We start from the raw sequence: 17,706 nt of genomic DNA, 5'->3' as shown, positions 1-17,706 counted from the left end.
ACGCATCATAAACTAATATAATTGTTGAACAAAATGCATGGCTTAATGCAGGGTAGACCTCATTTATGCATTATAGATCTTACATTTATGCATCGTTACATATGGTAATTTTATTATCCATTAAGAAAAAATTAGAACGATAAGAGGATGAAATATATCTATGGAACTCAATTTCAGCAATTAAATTTAGCAAACTGTGAGGAGAATTTGTCTTCTCTGAATAAGAAACCGTTGCCACAACCATCCGATTAAACGCTTGTTTTATCTTTGCAGAGAAACATTATAAATTGAGCTGCTGAAACCTGTTTTTCCGAAGAAGGAATAATAGAATATTATGCAAAAGTAAAATAAAGGAGCATTCCTTCATGTTCCACAGAAATATTAAATATTTGTAGAGAATAAATTATATCGCCCAACCAACATATCATTCAATGTTTGTACACTAGATTATAGATTCCACAACTTTTTTGTACGGGCATACCGTTAAAAATCTCAAACCATACCAGTTCTGATTAGGAAACAAAAGCATTATCTACAATGTAACAAATGCAACCTGCACTTGTACAGTCACCAGTTACAAGTCTGAGAGATTTATATTTTGAGGTTAGAGTCAAATCAAGAATTAACTTTGCAAAGATAATATGCCAGAACACTAATTGAACATTCCATTTGTAAGTCATGATAAACCACAACAATCTTATCTACAGGATTCAAAATTTAAATTCCCAATTATGGTTCATTGGGCACAACTAGCCCTATACCCAGCCTAAACTCCTCCCATACAAATCATTCCAAGCAAATGTTGGTTGGTATCTCCATTAATATAGACAAGTAAAATTTCCAGCAGACTGACACACCTTGGTGAGGCTCATAGCATATAAATTCTCTAACGCAGCGTCAAAGTGGTACCATCATTATAGTGCACAAAGAGTTACATGGTTACAGCCAGCCTCGAGCAATGGCATCTAAAGAGGTTCCATCCGATCAACCATACAAACTTTTAAAACCCTTAACAGGTTCCATCCACTCAACCATACAAACTTTTAAAACCCTTAACAGGTCAGCAGAAAATCAAATATCCTCTCATAGGCAAATACCATGGATTTCATTGACCATGGCTAAAATTCATCCCAAAGACAACAGAGTTCATCGCGAACAGTGATTACTAACAGTGAATGGATAAACACTACTAGTTGATTCAAGACAACTGCACTCAAATAGTTTAACGTTCCCCAATAGTTACCGTTATGCCCACATGTACACCCCTTAAAATCAACATTTTAGTTCATGAAATGCATTAATTCATCTTAGCCAGTCATAAAACAACCAATTTTATTACTACAGCACGCATGTAAAGTTTCAAAGACACATTAATCTCCAGAAAAGGTAACAAATTATCACCAGTAGACCTGGTTTGGAAAAATGGCTAAAGATTAGGCAAATTAAAGTAGACAAAAATATAACCAAAATATGCTCCCTGGCAGCAGAAAAGGAATAGCGGTGGCAAATTAAACTGCTCCCAGACAACTTCGGGGGGCTCCAAGCAGGACCAAGGTCGCCACAAAAAAAGAGAGGTGAACTTACTTGACTCAAACTCTGCTCAAGTGCACATTGCAGAGCAATGAGGAAAATTGGGTGCAAATAAATGTGCATAGTCTTACGAGGTGCCAAAACAGCCTCTTCGTCAATATTTTATTTAAGTTTGCGAAACTCAGGGTTCAAATGCACATCTGTACTTATTACCTGCCTGCATTTTAAAGAGGAGCCGAACTTGGTCCAAATTTGCATCCAAACAGTCCAAATGAGTTTGGTGGATCTCTGTTGACCATGCAGACCCCAAAACACCTCCATGACTATTGTCTCGTCCCAAGAATGTGACTGACGACACGACCTTAAACTTTCATACTCTGAGGTTATTATTCGTTTGTAAAATACACACTCTAGATTAGAATACCACAATTCTATGCTGAGGTCACTGATATTCATTGAAATCACCCCATTTTTCTACCGACTAGAACGTTATCCTGTAAGAAACGGGCGTATCACTTGGAAGTGCAATTTTTTTTTGAAGTAACCAAAACTGAACTCATCAAGACATCATTTTCTCAACTGACAAAAGCAAGATGCAAACCACTTGACCGTCTCTGGTAAAAGTTATGGAGTATTACATAATTGTAAGAATCGCAAGGGAGAAAAGATATTCCAGAAACATGCAACGGCTATAATTCTGCACTATATATTTCAGGTTCGTATGGCTTGAGGCAATGACCCAGATGCAAAGCAGGCAAATGACTATACAAATTTACATCAGGACTGATACCAAACAGTGACTACAGAAACTCAAGCAGACCTATCCTGATGATTATCCAGACTTATCCAGATGATTATCCCATGCATGAGACATGACTAGCTTGCTAAAGAGAAGTAAATGGTATAGGACCTAATATCGGAAAATGATAATGGGAAACTGTGTTGATATTTTCCCTTCTCTAAAAGAAGAGGAACTTTTAGAACAGTCATATTAAATATGTTTTTATTCTAATTTGTCAGCAATTAGCTCAAGAGCAATTTAGAGAATATCTCTTCTCTGCATACTAAAATAGATCTTAAAAATTGCATTAAACCTTTGTTTTGCCTTTTCTCTGATGTACTGAACTTTCACAAGCTGCAAACAACTCAGTACTTAACTTTCCAAGTTTTCAGATAAGCAAAACAAAGGACCACATTTATTTTCCATAATATGGATTAGAAGACTATACAAAATGGTTTGAACCAAAATGTCTCAAGTCTGCACATTGAGATTATGGACTGTCAAAACAATATCCTAGTCTAAGACTATTTAGAATCTTACTTATAGCAGACCCAAGGGTTAGCTCAATTGGTTGAGTTCCCATCGTTAAAAGCACCTTGCTAATTGGAGGTCACGGGGTCAATTCTCCTCGACACTCCTGGGGTTAGGCTCAGCTAATGAGCCGGCGGGATGTGATCCCTTCAGGTGGATCTGCTCCGATAATTTCCGTGGCCGTAGCGGCCACCAATCATCTTACCTATAGAGGTAATCTCCAATTCGGAAGAACAAAAAGAGATAACTCAAACATTTCTCAAAGTAGCATATTCATTACAATCATAACCCAGTCTAAGACTATTTAGAATCTTACCTCTAGAGGTAATCTCCAATTAGGAAGAACAAAAAGAGATAACTGAAACATTTCTCAAAGTAGCATATTCATTACAATCATAATAATTAAACATTAGGTAGACCAAAAAGAGATAATTGAAACATTTATCAAAATAACACATTATTTACAATCATGACACATTCCCCTGCATCTCTTAAATCTAAAATTACAGAGAAAAATCACCAGCATTCTACACAATTTCAATCCACCTTTTCTAGATTTTGGAATTGGATTTACTCACTCATGCTGGAGAATCTCAAGAAGAATCTCACTCCAGGAGTCAATGGGCCCAGGCAGACACCAGTGTAAGCAGTCATTCTGGACCTTTGCGTGACTGTTGTTTGCAAATGGATAATAATATCTATAGGGACCTGGATGTCCATCAGGCCTCAGCAATAAAGCCTGGGAAGTATCCAAAAGCTTCAATTTCAGTCCCTTTGCAAAGCCCTCTTTGGCTGCTTTCTCAAATTCTTCCAGCTCAACTTTGCGCATTTCTGCATCTAACAATGGCATGCTAAACTGATCCTTCTGGAATGGAACAGTATGGTTACAAGTACCGCCGCTGAACCATTCCCCATTTTCAAAGTGGTCAGATGTAAAAGTTCTGAAGAATGTTAAACCCTTGTAGTTTGGAGAGGTAGTAATGAACTTGAATGCCAATCTAAGGGCTTTTCTATAAACAAAAGGTATTCCTAGCTCTGTAAAATTCATTCCTGGACAATAGTGGCAACCCACAACTTTGTTCTTCTCGAGAGAGATAGATGACTTATAGAACCATTCACCTCCAGATAAGACTATAAAATCAAATTCATGCAACTGATTCTTCCAGCTTTCGTCAATGGTATCAAGGTACAGTTTGATTTGATCCTTTGGCAAACCATTGACCTCATCTTCCGATTTCTTTATGAGGTATGGAGACCATAAAACTGCAAGAGTAAAGTTGTAAGAAGGGAAATACCAGCGCCTGAACATATATGTTTCATCATGGTACGCATCCATAGGGTCTTCTACCTGCAAAGGATGCATGATGGATTACAATCTCTACCACAAACAATAAAATGAAAAGAGTTCACTTCCATTTGGGTTTTGATGCATCTTCCTCGTTGCCAATGATCATGTTTTTTCTTTTAGGATGGACACCAACCTAGACAGATAAGATAATTAAGTCATACCCTTATAGGATTCTTAACAAATCTAAATTTGACACAAAAAAAGTCTTTGTATAAGACATCAGGAATTCAAAAATGTAATTCCTGTATAGCGTAAAGATGGAAAATTAAGAACCAGGAAAACTGTTGAGGTGGAAACTCTGGTCATAGTTTAAAAAGGATCAAAGCAGCATTTTAAAACTTGGCTGACTCTGTCACAGACTTGACCAAGTTGACCATCAAGGGGCATGACTCAACCTACAAACCAGATTGGTGACCAGTTTGGTGCTGAACCACCTGGTTAGATGTAAAACTACAAACCAGCCAATTCAGTACAACGGTAGGCCAATTTGGGCAAGTCCATACCTACTTGGCTGACTCAACACCACTTTGGTGACCTACAAGCTGTGGCACAGTCAAAGGAAAAAGGCAAATTGTTAAAAAAATTATACCTAAAACCTAGATTTTATTACTCTAAACCATAAAATCACATTATATAGACTCCCACCCTCTCTATTTGCCTCACACCTCTCTCATAGAGAAATTGTGAGCATTTGGAGTTTTTGTAGTGGCGCTGATTCCTGAATAGTCCTTGAAGAATTTGACAAGTCCAAGGACGTTGGGCCAGAGGATAGTCACTTAGCTCATGCTGAGAATCCCATTCCCAACAGTGGTGATGAGTTTGATGGTTGATCATGTTGATCAATGACATGAAATTGACCAGTAGCTTGTAGTATGTTTTGGACTCTGGAGGCCATTTAGAGCCCTGTTGACTATCTATTTTTTTCATATATGTATTGCACTCGTTGCCATTTTGATATATTCACCCTCACATGGTATATACATGAGCATACTTTGCATAGTTTGTCTTTAATGGTTTTAAAATCTTTAAAATATATTGTTCCATTAAAATTTAATATTTTGCATTTTTTATTAGATCGAGACATAAAATTCAAACCAGTCTGATTTCGAGCCGAGTCGGAGTTGACCAGTTTTAAAACATTAGACCAAAGGCTAACAATGCTTTAAAAAATATTTATAATATATATAGAAATGAGAGAGAAAACTACCCAATTAAAGTTCACCAACGTCAATTCTTTTAACAAACTCAATTGTGAGAATTGAATTTATTCAACCAGTTGGTTAAGTTTTACCCCAAAAACATTCTATACAATTCATATCCCAAGATTGATCTAAAATAAATATGAAAACAAGACAATGATTGTAAGTCTCGTACCTAAGTGATGTTTGGGAATTAATGAAATTAGGAAAATAATAAAATATAATGCAAGTGTTAAAAATTAAATGAGAAAAACAGTCTTCGTTGTAGTTTAGTTGGTTAGGGTAATTGGCTCCTACCCAACTCAAGTTCAAGTCCCATCAACAGAATTTAAACTAGTGTTATCAAAACCAGACCACACTAGACTGAACCAGCCCGTCCAACCATTTTTTAGCAAAAACCAGTCCAAACCAAACTGGAAAAGGTTGGTTCAGTACCGAACCAGCTGGTTCTTATACGGCTGATTTGGTACCAAACTGACCTTTTTTTACTGAACCGACCGGTTTTGTACAATGTGACTAAGAACCCTTGGAACGCAATTTTTTTAAAGCAATAATTTATGAGTGGAGCAGCCTAATTACTAATGCTATGTAATTAATATTAATGTTAAATTCTTAAAGTAAAAGTAACTAACTTAGGATGTTTGAGAGTGGTTCTAACCTCATTGGCCTCATTGGATTTCATATAGAGAAAGTAGAATTTTAGATCCCACTCAAAATCCAACAAAGTTAACAGTCTTCGGGCTTTTAGGATCGGGAGGATTGCAACGTTGCCATTGGATTATGTCATGTATGAGGGTATGGAACTAGCATTTAATGAAGAGCACCAAGCCCTCTATGTACCTCGATGTTGGTGGCATTGATTGTTGAACTCCTCTATCATGACCCTAGTAAAAATGTACCCATCACTTAAACAAAATCTTGATTTGACATGTTAAGTTTTTTTTATATTATTTTAATGCTTAGAGGGTGATATTGATGATGAGGATCCCAATATAGGCAACGATTTTGATAATATGTAGGTATTTGTTGTAGCATAAATTTTTTGGACTCTGAAGCCTTTTTGTTGATGTATTTTTGGTTTAGAGATGGATTGCACTAGGTACTATTTTGGTTATGTACACCCTTGCTATGTAGATGAAAGATTTTGCATATTTGTGTATAATGGTTTGGATTCATATAGATGCACATGAATATATATGTTTTTTTTTCAAAATTTGTATATTTATGTATTTTTTGGTCAACTGGTTTTTTGATACGATTTTTTTCCAATTCTAGTTTGGTTCACATTTTTGGGGCTCTACCAATTCAAAGAACAATATGATTCTAATAACATTGATTTAGACTATTGGGGTAGCAAATGCAGCTAGGGGGTGGTCATTATGGACCCTAAAGGGACAACTAAGCATATTGTGCTTGGGGACTTGGTATCATTTCCAACAATAGAACAAAAGCTTATGCTTTGTGGCAAGGACTTAAAATATCAAAAGGCATAATTGTGCAATTGATAATAGAGATCGAGATTCCAACACCATCATCAATCACATGGTCCATAGCTCAAAGCTGAAAAACTATTCTTTGTTATGAAACCAGCTCACAAAAAGATAGAAAAGAAAGATCAACGCCTTAGAAATCAGGCTCTTTGAGGGGGCAACCTCCTTTACATTACACAAATGAACAATTCTTGGATGATACAAATGACCAAAACCTCCTTTCTATATATAGGAGTCTAAGGGGTCACAATATAATCAAAGCCGACATAACAATAATAATATAAGGGCACAACAATAACAATAGTGGGCTTCTATGGGGCACAATAATAACAATATGGGGACAATAGGGCACAACAATAACAATAAGGGCTACAATGACAATAGTAATGGGAGAATCACTAGTATTATAGGGACCTAACATGCCCCTCCCCTTCAAAAAAGTGTTGTCCTCAACGCTTGAGTAGTTCTGGATGCTTCTGTATAAAATTCTCATCCTCCCATGTGGAATCTTCAACGGGTAAGTTCTTCCACTTGACAAGATACTCCGAAATTGATCGATTTTGCAGCTGTCGAGTTCTTGTTTCTGTGACTACTTCAGGTTCCAATATGATTTTTCCTTCCTCATCAAGTTCTGGCAATATTGTTTGAACTGGGAGCTTGTCACCAATAACCTTCTTTAAGCATGAAACATGGAAAACTGGGTGCACTCGGGAAGCTGCAGGAAGCTCCAATTTGTATGCCATAGTACCAATCTTTTGCAACACCTTGTACGGACCATAATACTTTGGTGATAATTTATTATTCTTCTTAGCTTGCTTGAGGGACATTTGTTTATATGGTTGTAGCCGTAGAAATACCCAATCACCTATATCAAAACTTCTTTCGCTGCAATGTTGATCTACCTGTTGTTTCATTCTATTTTGTGCCAAAGTTAGGTTATCCTTTAAGAGTTGGAGAACTTGTTGTTGATGCTCGATGTGATCTTCCACTGCTTGAACCTTAGAATTTTTTCTTAAATATGATGTGATAGATGATGGGTGATATCCATAAAGTGCCATAAATGGGGTCATTTTTGTTGCAATATGGAAGGATGTTAAAATTGGCAACTAGGGCCAAACTCCATGTGGGTCATCTTATTTATGACAGCTGATATTTTTATTGGATCACTCTCATTGAGAGGTGTAGGATTGCTCTAAAGATCATCCGATTCCGATCAGTATTTATGAAGTTATGAATTTATTTATGTTATGGACAAATTGTTAAGTTGACCAGCATCTTACGTAGGCTCAGAAGCCCAATAGACGTGTCTATTCATCATCTACGTTTTTAGTATAAATAAGTGTGGACTTGAAGTCATTTACACACACACTCTTCATGTGATCTCCTCCTCACCACGTCTTGGGTTTTTGGTGAAGGAGAGACACACAAGAAGATACATTGGATGATGCCCTAGCTTATACGTGGATGATGCCCTAGCAATATACGCACAAACATTCATACGATATAAGGGAAGGAACACAGCGTGGATGGAAATACTAGTATATACGCAGCAATATATATACGCTGTCATGCACAGCATGGCCACGCAGTCATATACGCAATATATATATATATATATATATATATATATATATATACGTTGTCAGCCGCAGTAATGGAAGGAACACAGCGTGGATGGAACATAGTCATATACGCAATATATATACGCTGTCATACCTTACCACGCAGTCATATACGCAATATACATACGCTGTCCAGAAGCCCTAACACGCAGTCAAGTAATGAACACAATCAAGGGAGCACTCATACGTTGTCCAGAAACCCTAACACAGTCAATGGAATAGTTATGAATGCAATCACGAGAGCACTCATACGTTGTCCAGAAGACCTATTCACACAGCCATAAAAGCACAGAACTCATGCATGAAAATATTCGAATGGATCTGAGATTTCACAGAAGAGGAATCGTTGTAATGAGACCGCAGACATGGAGCCGCAGTCAAAGCTTGAAGCTGCAGGAAGGAGCAACAGAACTTGTCTAAGGGCATCACGTATTACTGTCTTGCTATGACTCTATGATGAGATAAGGATTCGATGAGGAAATTCTTGGCACATGTAATCAACGTATTCCTGTGGAAAAGAAGAGCTATGAAATCCTACAGCATGACGTATGGGCAGCATGATGTATGAGATCATGGGCAGCATAATAAGCAACATGATGTATGAGATCATGGGCAACATAATGATGCATGATGATATGAGCATGAGCAGCATGATGATGAATGTCATGAGCATGGGCAGTTTGATGATGAATAAGACCATGGAAGATGCAGCATGAAGATGAGAACAGCTCAGTCATCAAGGTTCAACACATGTGACAGTACAACAAGGTGTCACACGGTAATGTAAATAGACGAGATGCAGCACTATGATAGGTGAACGAGTCACCTTAGAGAATCAATTGAAGCAATATGTCTTCAACTGATCTCTTGCCGATACCAAAAGTCAAAGTGTTGACTTCTATTGTAATTGTACTATCTCTCTCACTTCTCTGTTGAACTTTGAAGAACATAAAAGAAGAATTGATCAAGGGTTTCCCCACATTGGGGTTTGTCCCTGGCTAGTGCCACATCGTGTGTTCTCTTGTCTTGGCTTGTCTTCAGCGATTTATATTTATGTTCTATCTATAGTTTACTTTAATGCTGATATGATTCCTAACTGTGAAAATTTAAATAAATTGCTCTCGTATAGAACATACCTAAAATTAACAAAGGAAGTGTTATACCACCATTCAACCAAAGGCAACCATTTGACCCATTGTGTTTGTTTATAAGATACAAAGCAACGAAGATATCCTTCCAAACATTTGTTTACTATCTTAGTTTGCCCATCAGATTGAGGATGATAAGATGAGCTATGAGCTAAATGAATACCAAGACAAGAAAATAATTTTGTCCAAAAATTTCCAGCGAAAATGGGATCTTGTCACTTACAATAATCTTTGGGTTTCCATGTAGCTTTTGAATTGTTTCCATAAATGCAATTGAAACTGTGCTAGCTTTAAATGGATGAGATAATGCACAAAAGTGTGCATACTCGGTAAGTCTATCAACTACCACCATGATGACACTCTTTCCTTTTGGACTTGGGTAAACCTGTGATAAAATCCATTGAAACCTCCTCCCAACGTTGACTTGGAATGGATAAAGGTTGTAATAGACCCGAGGTCTTAATTGTTTCAACTTTATTTTGTTAGCAAACCAAACATTGTGCCACAAACTTTTGAATATCATATTTAAGGTCATCCCAAAAAAATTCCTTCTTAACCCTGTGGTAAGTTTTTAAAAATCTCGAGTGCCCTCCTAAGGGAGAGGCGTGCAATTCCATAAGAATCTTTTGTTTGAGTTGGGAATTTTGACATAGGTATAAGAGATCTTTGTATCATAACGAATCATTTTTCCAGCTAAATGTATCAATGTACTGGGATCTTGTTGTAGCCTTTGAATGAGTGCCCACACTTCTTTGTCATTCTTCCATTCATCCCTTGCTTCATTTATCCAATCTGGTTGGATAATAGAAATGGCACAAAGCAATGCATCCTCATCCTTTCTTGAGAGTGCATCTGCCACAACATTTTGCTATCTTTTTTTGTATATGATTTCAAAGTCATAACCCAACATCTTTGTGACCCATTTTTGCTGCTCTTTTGAAGATAATATTTGTTCTAAAAAGTATTTAAGACTATCATGATCCGTTTTTACCTTGAAGTGTCTTCCCATTAGGTAGGGTCACCATTTCTTAAGTGCATGTAGTATTGCCAACATTTTCTTCTCATAAATAGCTTTGTGTAAATACTTTCATTTGATTGGATGACTTTCGAAAGCAATGGGTCTTTCTTCTTGCATTAAAACAACACCAATTCCATTTCCTGAGGCATCACATTCCACAATAAAGGTTTTTGTGAAGTCTGGCGTAGCTAAGACCGGTGCTTGGTACATTGCCTCTTTAAGATGTTCAAAGGCCTTCGTTGCTTCTAGAGTCCATAAAAATGCATCTTTCTTCAATAATGTTGTTAGAGGTGCTGCTATTCTCCCATAGTTCTTAAAAAATTTGCGATAATACCCTGTCAACCCGAGAAATCCTCGCAGATGCTTTATGGATGTGGGGATTTTCCATTCCTTAATGGCTTTAATTTTGCTAGGGTTTACCTTAACACCTTCATGAGATACAATATGGCCCAAATATTCCACCTCTTGTACTTCAAATAAACATTTGGAGCTTTTTGCATATAATTGTTTCTCCTCCAATAGTTTGAGCACCCTGTCAACATGTTGAACATGATCTTTCCAAGACTTGCTATAGATTAGTATATCATCAAAAAATACTAACACAAATTTTCTAAGGGTTTGAAAATGGAATTCATCAAACCTTGAAATGTAGAAGGTGCATTGGTAAGGCCAAAAGGCATGACCAAAAATTCATAATGACCCTCATGAGTTCTAAATGCTGTTTTTGGAATGTCTTCAGTCTTCATTCTGATTTGATGATATCCTGAACGAAGATCCAACTTGGTGAAGTAAATTGATCCATGCAATTCATCCAATAGTTCATCAATGACAGAAATGGGAAATTTATCTATAATAGTGAGCTTGTTAAGCTCCCTATAATCCGGACACATGCGCCATGATCCATCCTTCTTGTGCACCAATACTACTGAAACAGAGAAAGAACTTTGACTAGGTTGAATTATACCATTCCTCTAGCATTTCTGCAACCATACATTCAATTTCACTCTTTTGGGCATAGGGATATCTGTAAGGCCTGATGTTTGGAGGAACACTTCCAGGAACCAAATGAATAGCATGATCATGTCACGAATAGGTGGGAGACCTTTGGGAGTCTCAAATACCTTGGAATGATTGTCCAAGACTTTTTGGAGATTTGGAGAAATAAATGATTTCGATGCAAGAACCTCTAGCGAACATAATTGTGCAATTACGCCTCGTTGTTCTTTCTTTAGAAGCTTTGTCATTCCATTAACACTGATTATCTTTCCTGGTTTCCCTGCGATACCTCTTAATTCAACTTCCTTTCCTTCCAGAAAAAATTTCATGAAAGTTTCTTGAAAATTAAAAGCTATTGTACCCAAGGATTGTAGCCATTGGACTCCTAGTACAACATCAGCACCACCCATTGGAATGGAAAGCATTGGGCTATTCAATACATATTCTCCCATGGATAGCTTGATATTATGGCACTTTCCAGAGTAGTTTATGGTTCCTCCACTTGCAACCATCACTTGACACTCTTGTGCTGGATATAGGAAGCAATTCAATTCCTTAGCTATCTTACAATGAATAAAATTATGGGTACTGCCTGAATCGATCAACACTATTACCTTTTTCTTCTTGATATGTCCTTCTATCTTCATAGTTTGAGCAGTGGTAATTCCCGCCAATGCATTACAAGATATGTTCGGATTCATTTCTTCTTTCTCTAGGGTTTGTTCATGGTGTATATCCTCTTCTTTTGACGTTTCTTGTTCCTTTTCTTCCTCCTCTTCACAATCTATGTAAAATAATTTCTTCTCAGCACACTTATGACCTTTAGTGTATTTGTTATCACAATTGTAACAAAGCCCTTTTGCTCTTTTTTCTTCCAATTGTTGGGGTGTCAACCTTGTAGGTTGTGGAAGGCTAGGGGAAACAACACTTCCATCCTTATAGTTGTGAGTGGTAGGCTTCTTTGTTGCCATAATTTTGCTTTCCATTTTTCTTGCCAACCTGAATGCCTTCTCTAATGAGTCAGGTTCCCAAAGGCGAACCTCATGTTGGATGTTATCCTTTAAAGTCCCTATGAACACATCAATCCTATGCTCCTCTAGAATATCTTTTACCTTTATATTCAATTTTTGGAAGTTCTCAATGTGCTCCATCATTGAACCCTTTTGTTTGAGGTTTATCAATTGGCTAAAAAAAGTGTTGATTTTTGTATCCTCATAATGTGCTATCATTTCTTCCGTAAAAATTGCCCAAGTGACAATTTGTTTACGAGAGCAAAGCCATTGATACCATACAAAATGATTTGGTTCCAAATATAAAGTTGCAATGCGTACCTTTTGTGTGTTTTGCACATTATGGAGATCGAAAAATTGCTCCATTTGTAGTATCCATGTTGCGGGATCCTTGCCATCAAACTTCCTCATATCGATCTTTGGAACATGGTGGGTCTTCAATCCAACGTTAGAGTCTATGAAATCATGATTAACATTTCTTTTTTTCTCATCATGAGTTTCCTTTACTACCCTTTCACCATTAGTAAGCATTTCTTGTAGCAACTTAGTCAAATCTATCTTCAAATCTTCCATGTTGCCTTTCAGTTTTTCTTCTATACCATCCATCTTAGCGTCCATGCCATTCATCTTAGCTTCCATGCCATCCATCTTAGCTTCCACGCCATCCATCTTAACTTGCACACCATTCATATTAGCTTCCACGCCATTCATCTTAGCTTCCACACCTTTCTTTAAACCATCAATCTTAGCTTCTGTTACCTTTTGTGAGAGTGAAATTTGTTGCACTTGGTCTCGTAATTTTGATATATCATGTTGCATTTCTTCCTCTTCTTCATGAGTCATGCTAGAGCTTTCAGGTTGCTTACTAAGTGTTTCCATTTTCTTTCTTCGAAGCATCAATTAATGATAATTATGCTTCACTATGTCTTTGAACTTCAAACTAATTTTTCAACCCAAACTTACGCAAAAAATTTAAAAGACTACACACATTTTTTCGCTTTGTAGAATCTTGATATTGACTATGTTGTATCTCTATAATTGTGGATCTCCAAGGTCTGAAATTTCTTCCTGCAGTAGCCCTCTAAATCCTCTTTCCAATGCCACCAGTCTGATCAAAATTGGATTTTCCAAGAAAGAGTTATGCCCAATCTCCTAAGATGACCTGATTATATAATTTTTCAGTAGAGATAACTTGTACGACGTGCCACGTGTCACTATTTCGACCTTTGAATCTGAAACATATACACAAAAAACTACAGTCCGTCCTCTTTCTGTAACTTCTTACGAAATTTCAATCTGATGCTCATAGAGAAAGTTATGACGATTTTCCCAAGGTCACCTGTTTGGAATGTAATTCGGGAGTCTACAAAAACCCTAACTTCCTCAGATCATATCTCTGAAAATATAGCAAGACAATATCTGAAATTCGGACCCGAGGTTCAGAACAACTTCGGCTAAATGGTTTTTTTTTAGCTTCTGAAACGTCGCAAAAAAAAAAGTTATAGCGAAAATGCCACGATGACCTGTTTGGAGCAGCGAAACCCTAGAATCCAAAGCTCTGATACCAAATGTTATGAAACTAGCTCACAAAAAAATAGAAAATAAAGATCAACGCCTTAGAAATCAGCTTCTTCGAGGGGGCAACCTCCTTTACATCACACAAATGAACAATTCTTGGTTGATACAAATGACCAAGACCTCCTTTCTATATATAGGAGTCTAAGGGGTTATAATATAATCAAAGCCGACATAACAATAATAAAATAAAGGCACAACAATAACAATAGTGGGTTTCTATGGGGCACAATAGTAACAATATGGGGACAATAGGGCACAACAATAACAATAAGGGCTACAATGACAATAGTAATGGGGGAATCACTAGTATTATAGGGACCTAACATTCTTTGGCATCAATACTAGGTCGAAGTAAACAAAACGTGTCTTCCTTTTCCTCCAATTTTAAGTTTTTACCATGTCTTGTGAGAAAACAATGAAGAACCAAACCAATGGGCTAAATAAGGCTCAAGTTTATAAGAGGGGGAGTTAGTGATCAATGGCACGTCAGATTAACAAGTCATTCCTTAAATTAATGAATAGTACCAAGACATGTTTAATGACCTCATTTTGTCACATGGCAAGACACTTTAGACTAGGTAGAGGTCTAAACTAGGGGAGCTTCCTTATGGTTAACTAAATTCAACATGTTAGTATGGAGTGGGAGCAAGACAAAACTTAGCAACCTAAAAAAGGAAAACGGTATTTATGATTTTGTATTTTTTTTGGGTAGTGGATGAAAGGGAATATCAATGCCTTATCATGTTTGGGCTATGGGTTCATGCATGCAACTTCAAAGCGTTGTTCTAATGAAGAAATAAGGGCTATAAGAAGCCAAGATGACATGTCCTATAGCAACCCTAATTTGATTACTAGACTCACAAATTTGGTGGAAAGGGTCTATCTAAGATCCACAACCCAAGGCAATCATAAGGGTGGCCCCTATCAAAGATTATCTATAGATTCAATGGTTTAATTAGGCCAACTACATTATGTTTTCATCTTGAAGGTAAGCAACACAAAAGAGATATGAGAGAATAGGGAAGAATCCAATTACCCTAGTCCTTTCCAACGTAGCAATCATGCTCTTCTATGGCCCTTGATTTGCCCAAGCATCCACAAACTTGAAAAATATAGCTTCCAATGGTGAGCCTAGAACAATGTTTTTGCGTTGGCATAGATGAGGTGTCTTCTCGTGTAGTTTAAGCAAGGACAAGGTGGAGGAGAAAAAACAACGCGCAATAGCTAACTAGGGAATCACTTTGGTGATGTGTAGTTTGGTTCTAGTGAAGGGGAGCGAGTTGTGCACATAAGGTAAGTACAATTAAGTGGACTGAGGAGAAGAGTGGAGTGAGGTGGACATGCACACAAGTGGGGGTGAAGAGGACTAGAGAAAGGATGCTTGGGAGGACTGAATGATGAAGAATGCCATGCACACTGAACAAGAAAGTCTTAAGTGGATTAAAGCAAACTAAAGGAGGAAAACTAGTGCACATTAGTACCTTTTGCATGGTAGCTTGAGTTAGACTGAAGTTGTGGAAGATGAGGTCAGTTAAGTGAAGATTCTCCCTAAACAAAACAAGGACAACTAGAAGATGCCATTTGCACTAGTTGAGTGAGACTATAAATGGCTGGAGATAAATTGATGTAGAATGCCTCTCACTTCAGTTCACTAAGGAGACACCTTAATCAACTAACACTAACACCCAGTTGACTCGTCCCAATGCCACCTCACACTCTTGTCCATGCATGCAACCACTGACAACTCAAGAGATCACCTACTTGACCCATGCATTTTGCCACATCACTTCCATGTCATTTGTACATATAGACCACGCCATTTGTCCAAGCTAAATGCTCCCAAGTGTTAATTCTTAATACTGCCACATGTCAATCATATAAGGACACTGCTAGAAATAGAAAATTGTCCACATGTCCTTAAGAACATACTCAAGTCAACTTTCAGTGAGGAGTCCAAATACGCCATCGGGATCACCATGCAAAATAAGCTAAAAGTAGAAATGCCTCACATGTTGATGAAAAGACCGTCATTCGACTCAATTTTCAATGAAGGGTCCCAATGTGTGACCAAATTTGACATGCAAAACCTACTAAAAATAGATCTTGTCTCGCATATCACCCTAAAGTAGCTTATTGAAATCACGAGCTCGCTAGGATCTCAAATAGACCATCGCAAATGACATGCAATACTCTGAACTAAAGTTGTCACCTAAAAAGTAGGAAAATATGTGCAAGAATTATGGTTGAATAACCATAGCATCACTAAATCCATACTACAACTGATCTCCATGGAAACCACCCCTAGAGCAGGCAAAGTTGTATATAAATATATCTTTGAACCTCTAGCCTAATGAAATGTGTTGGTCATTAACCCTCCTGATTTGCAAGGAAGCAAATCTAGGAGTTAACAACTTTGTTTTAAAAATCGGCCAAGCCCACTGAGCCATACCCTTCGCTGGTCTAGCTCGGCAGAAAAACCGGTCTAGTAGCCATTTTGTTACCGAACCGGCCGAGTCGGTCACCGATTCGGTAACAAACCGGCCAACTCGGCCGAGCCCGAGTTAAACCGGCCGATTCGGCCAATGACGCCCAAACACGACCAACGTTTCCTTTTGGGGGGGAAACGGACCCTAAACTTGATTATAATTTGGTTTTAGGTTATCTTGAAGGCCATTTACCTCTCCCAAGCCTATAAAAGCTACCCAACCCCCTCACATTTCCTCACAGTTATCTCATTGCATTTGTGTGAGAATTTGTGAGGAGTTTGTGAAGAGTTGTGGAGTTTGTTTTTGGAGCAGCAGTGAGGAGTCTTGGGCAATCATTGGAGCAGCAGTGAGGAGCTTCTTGGGCAGCCATTGGAGCAGCATCGAAGAGTTGGTTTGTTGGAGCAACATTGAGGAGGCAGTTTGTGCCTAAAGATTTTTTTTTCACTTCTAAAATCTATTTTTGCTTGTTTTCTTTTGTTCAAAATTCGAAATTGAAGTCTTTTTTGTAAAAGAAATGAACATTGAAGCATTGTTTTTTTTTTCATTTTCAGATTTTTTCTTTTCATTTCCAAGTCCAAATATCAGAAAATGGCTCCTAGAATGAAAGATGTTGCTTGGGCATATGCTGAAATGATTGATAATCAAATGCATTGCAAATTTTGTCATAGAAAAATTAAGGGGGGTGGAGGGGGCATTCATAGGCTGAAACAACACTTGGTTGGTGTTAGAGGCCAAATTACTCCATGTGAAGCACCATCAGCACAAATTGGGGAGATTAGGAAGGAGTTGCTAGATAATTTTGAGAAGTTTGAGCAAGAAAAAGTTAGGGAAAAATAAACAAAGGCTGAAATTGGGAGGAAGAGGAGTATACAACAAATGATGGTTGTCAACCCCAATTTTGATTATGAGGGCTCTTCATCTATCCCTTGCACTGATGCATCCAACCCCTTTCGCTATGTTCCTCCCTCT

The 17,706-nt window shown here is 37.6% G+C and overlaps 1 protein-coding gene across 1 annotated transcript in view; it reads right to left on the bottom strand.

Annotated features, from left to right (window-relative positions):
* Positions 1-3,197: 3,197 nt before the first annotated feature.
* Positions 3,198-17,706, bottom strand: part of LOC149157983 (protein trichome birefringence-like 25) — a 44,368-nt gene continuing 29,859 nt past the window's right edge. The window contains exon 3 of the mRNA XM_089436070.1: positions 3,198-4,190. Within this exon, the coding sequence (XP_089292196.1) occupies positions 3,417-4,190 (774 nt within the window). The 3' untranslated portion in view covers positions 3,198-3,416. The remainder of the gene's footprint in view (positions 4,191-17,706) is intronic.

The sequence above is a fragment of the Pinus tabuliformis genome, chromosome 5_2, assembly GCF_031772625.1.
Source record: "Pinus tabuliformis cultivar Carrire ecotype Pingquan chromosome 5_2, CPIR1, whole genome shotgun sequence".
Lineage (NCBI taxonomy): Eukaryota > Viridiplantae > Streptophyta > Pinopsida > Pinales > Pinaceae > Pinus > Pinus tabuliformis.
This window is presented reverse-complemented; position numbering and strand designations above follow the sequence as displayed.